General features: G+C 43.9%; 1 protein-coding gene across 1 annotated transcript; it reads left to right on the top strand. All coding sequences in view use genetic code 11, as the record gives it.

Moving 5' to 3' along the window:
* Positions 1-1,018: 1,018 nt before the first annotated feature.
* Positions 1,019-2,253, top strand: EGR_10300 (hypothetical protein; the record flags this gene model as incomplete). Its single annotated transcript, XM_024499549.1, has 3 exons — positions 1,019-1,150; positions 1,436-1,670; positions 2,204-2,253. The coding sequence occupies 3 exons, from the start codon at positions 1,019-1,021 to the stop codon at positions 2,251-2,253; spliced, it is 417 nt and encodes a 138-aa protein (XP_024346031.1).
* Between the last annotated feature and the right edge of the window lie 542 nt (positions 2,254-2,795).

The following is a 2,795-nucleotide window of genomic DNA, read 5'->3' as shown; positions in this document are numbered from 1 at the left end:
AAGGAGCAATAGACTGCACCCCTTTCAGTGGTGACAATAATTCACACTACAGCTGTACCAACGATGCACTCTGTCTCAGCAAACTTCTCAGTGACGAATTATACGCGCCTGCACTCACAAATGGCCTGAAACTTGTCCTCCCTCACGAAGGAACACTGGCATCTGGCTATCTAGAACACCTTCTGGACGCTGACAGGACCACTTTAATCATGCAGACAATGGACTACGGTGAGACTCTCTACTGTACAAAACTCGTCGCTCAGCAAAGTCTTCGTTGAGCAGCGGTAAGCCATCCGGAGGAAATTTCGTGCAAGGAGCACATGTCACATATACGTGACGCCTGGCGAACACATGGACATGACTGTCGCAAGTATTTTAGGCTCGCAGACAGCCCCTAATGGTAATCATCGTTTCACTCCTCACTCCGCTGTCCCAAGCCTGCCCACATTAATCACTCATATTTCTTTGCCAAGGTGGCCACTGCGTGATTGAACTCAAACACCTTCTGGACCCTAACGAGACCACTTAAATCATGCCGCGATCGAGTTCAATTACCTTATCAAGTTATGAGCCACTTTTACTTAGACTGTCATCTGCAAACCTTATAATAAGAAAAAGACGCAAGATGTTAAGGCATTTGGTCACTCGCACTTGCGCCAGGGGCTAGGATTGACAAGGACTGATGTGTATACACAGAAAGTTGTGAGAAAAGAGACATCAAAGAGTTGTGAGTAAAGAGCTGACAACAGGTACTGTGCGATAGTTAGAGACAAAAGTGAAGTAAGAGGATGAAAACACATTAGTCATGAAGATTGTTCCAGGGCGACAATATTCGGTGAAAGAGGAATGTAAAGTCGGTCAGTAGAAGCTCAGCGTTAGGCAAGATGTACTACTGTCAGCCACCGTGGTCCACTCTGTCTAATTTTCCTGACCAACGCCTTCGCCCTTTTAACTTGACATGTCTTAACACATCCACAATCCTCTTCTTTGCTCTCCCCTCCATTCACGTGACACTCCAATGAATACAATCACCTTCATGTTGTTCATCGTCTGCCCTCGGCCCTGCATCGTTTCGTGGCTCAAGTCGTCCTCATTGTTGACGTGTACGAATGAGCAAGCGGAGACAGGGTACGCGTGCACAGTACCGTCAGTCGGTAACTGAAAAATGACCGGCTGATTCGCCAAACAGTAGAGACTACGCCATGTGCTAGTTCTATGCATTTGAGTGTATTTATTGTACTAAAGGCTAACCACCATGAGCAACTCACTGCTTGTGGCTTGCCAGATCCACAAAACAGACAAAGTTTGATTTATTGACATAACAAAAAGGGCTAAAGAGGGAGATAATATAATCTGAAATGATGGAGACGCATGGATGCGAATGACGAATATGCATGGATGCTTAGGAATAGTGACATGTCCCACCGTCCCGAAGAACGCCCTATTCACCTCCTCGTTGAGTCAAGCACTTGCTCCTACTCCTGACCCATCAAATCCTTGCTCTTTGCTTCCTCACTTCTTCCATACTTTCTTCCTCCACCTCATCCCCGTTCCCCCTGTCTTCGCCCTCTTCGTTTTCTCTATCTCCTACCTTGTCTTCTTTTACATTGCTCTCAACGCTAGTGGCAGTAGACTGGACGTGCGAGAGAGCAGTCGAGCTAACACTAAGGGTGAGTTAAGACCACAAAACAGGCGTCTAGAAGTGCATGTTGTCCATCGAGTTGCATTAGGATATCGATATTCCGTGAATAGGAATTGGACAGAAAAAAAGTGGAAAAGAGGTGTGGGGGGAAAAGAAAGGCATTTGCGTAAAAAGGCAAGGTGGGTTGGTGTGTAAGCAAACAAAAAGCAAAAATGAGTATTAGAAGGGGGGTTGAGTATGAATGAGTGTGAATGCATTGAGCATATTTTTAATCGTGACGCAGCCACATAGAAGAAGAGAAAACGCCTATATTAGCTTCTCGAATAGAAGAAAGGCAGAAGTTATTAGGAATTACCAAGTTATTTGCCCTCCTAAAGGGGCTGCAATGGGCAAAGATTGATTAATAGTAAGAACTGATGAAAAACACGAGAAGGATTAGTGGGAGAAGTGCAGAGATTATTTGCTGATAATACTCTGACACCATGCATTATGTCTGTGTTGGGTGAGGTGTTAAGAGAAGCGTGACCTTGCACAGAATACACGACCCGCCCCATCGTTCAGTTTCTGCTCTCAAACAGGAGAATAAAGGCGTCCTTATTGCCAGCATATAGGAACGTGCAATAAAGGAGGCCACATACACCTACAGGTCCGGTGGCTGGTAAAAAAATGGGTACATACCTGACTTTCAATTGTTCAATTTAGCAACTTTTCGAATTTTCAGTAATATACTTAAGTACTTTTCCTGCAGTTTTACTCAAATACTCATCTACCAATGTATTATAGGTATGTGCTCATGTTTTACCACTTTCCATTGCGTTAAAAATTGGCTGCTCCACAACCGCACTTCATGTTGGTAGAGCTGTGGTAAGATTCGCTGAGAGCGATTGACTCCTTGAGTTATGAGTGATTACCCTCACTGATAAATCAGATAAGGCTACACTTCCAATTCTTAAGTCGAATATCTTCAAGCTCTACTTGTTTTAATAGATCCACTTTTCTTCAAATTATCCCACCATTGGTATCTGGCGTTCGGCCTATGCTAGCATTAGACAGGATCGAATCTGCAACCAATTGCAATATGATTAGCAATGAGTTTGCATAAAGAGGAACCAATTCATGTCTCGTCAAATAGTTTTTTTCGCTCATTATATTT

Source organism: Echinococcus granulosus (assembly GCF_000524195.1).
Source record: "Echinococcus granulosus chromosome Unknown EG_S00207, whole genome shotgun sequence".
NCBI lineage: Eukaryota > Metazoa > Platyhelminthes > Cestoda > Cyclophyllidea > Taeniidae > Echinococcus > Echinococcus granulosus.
This window is presented reverse-complemented; position numbering and strand designations above follow the sequence as displayed.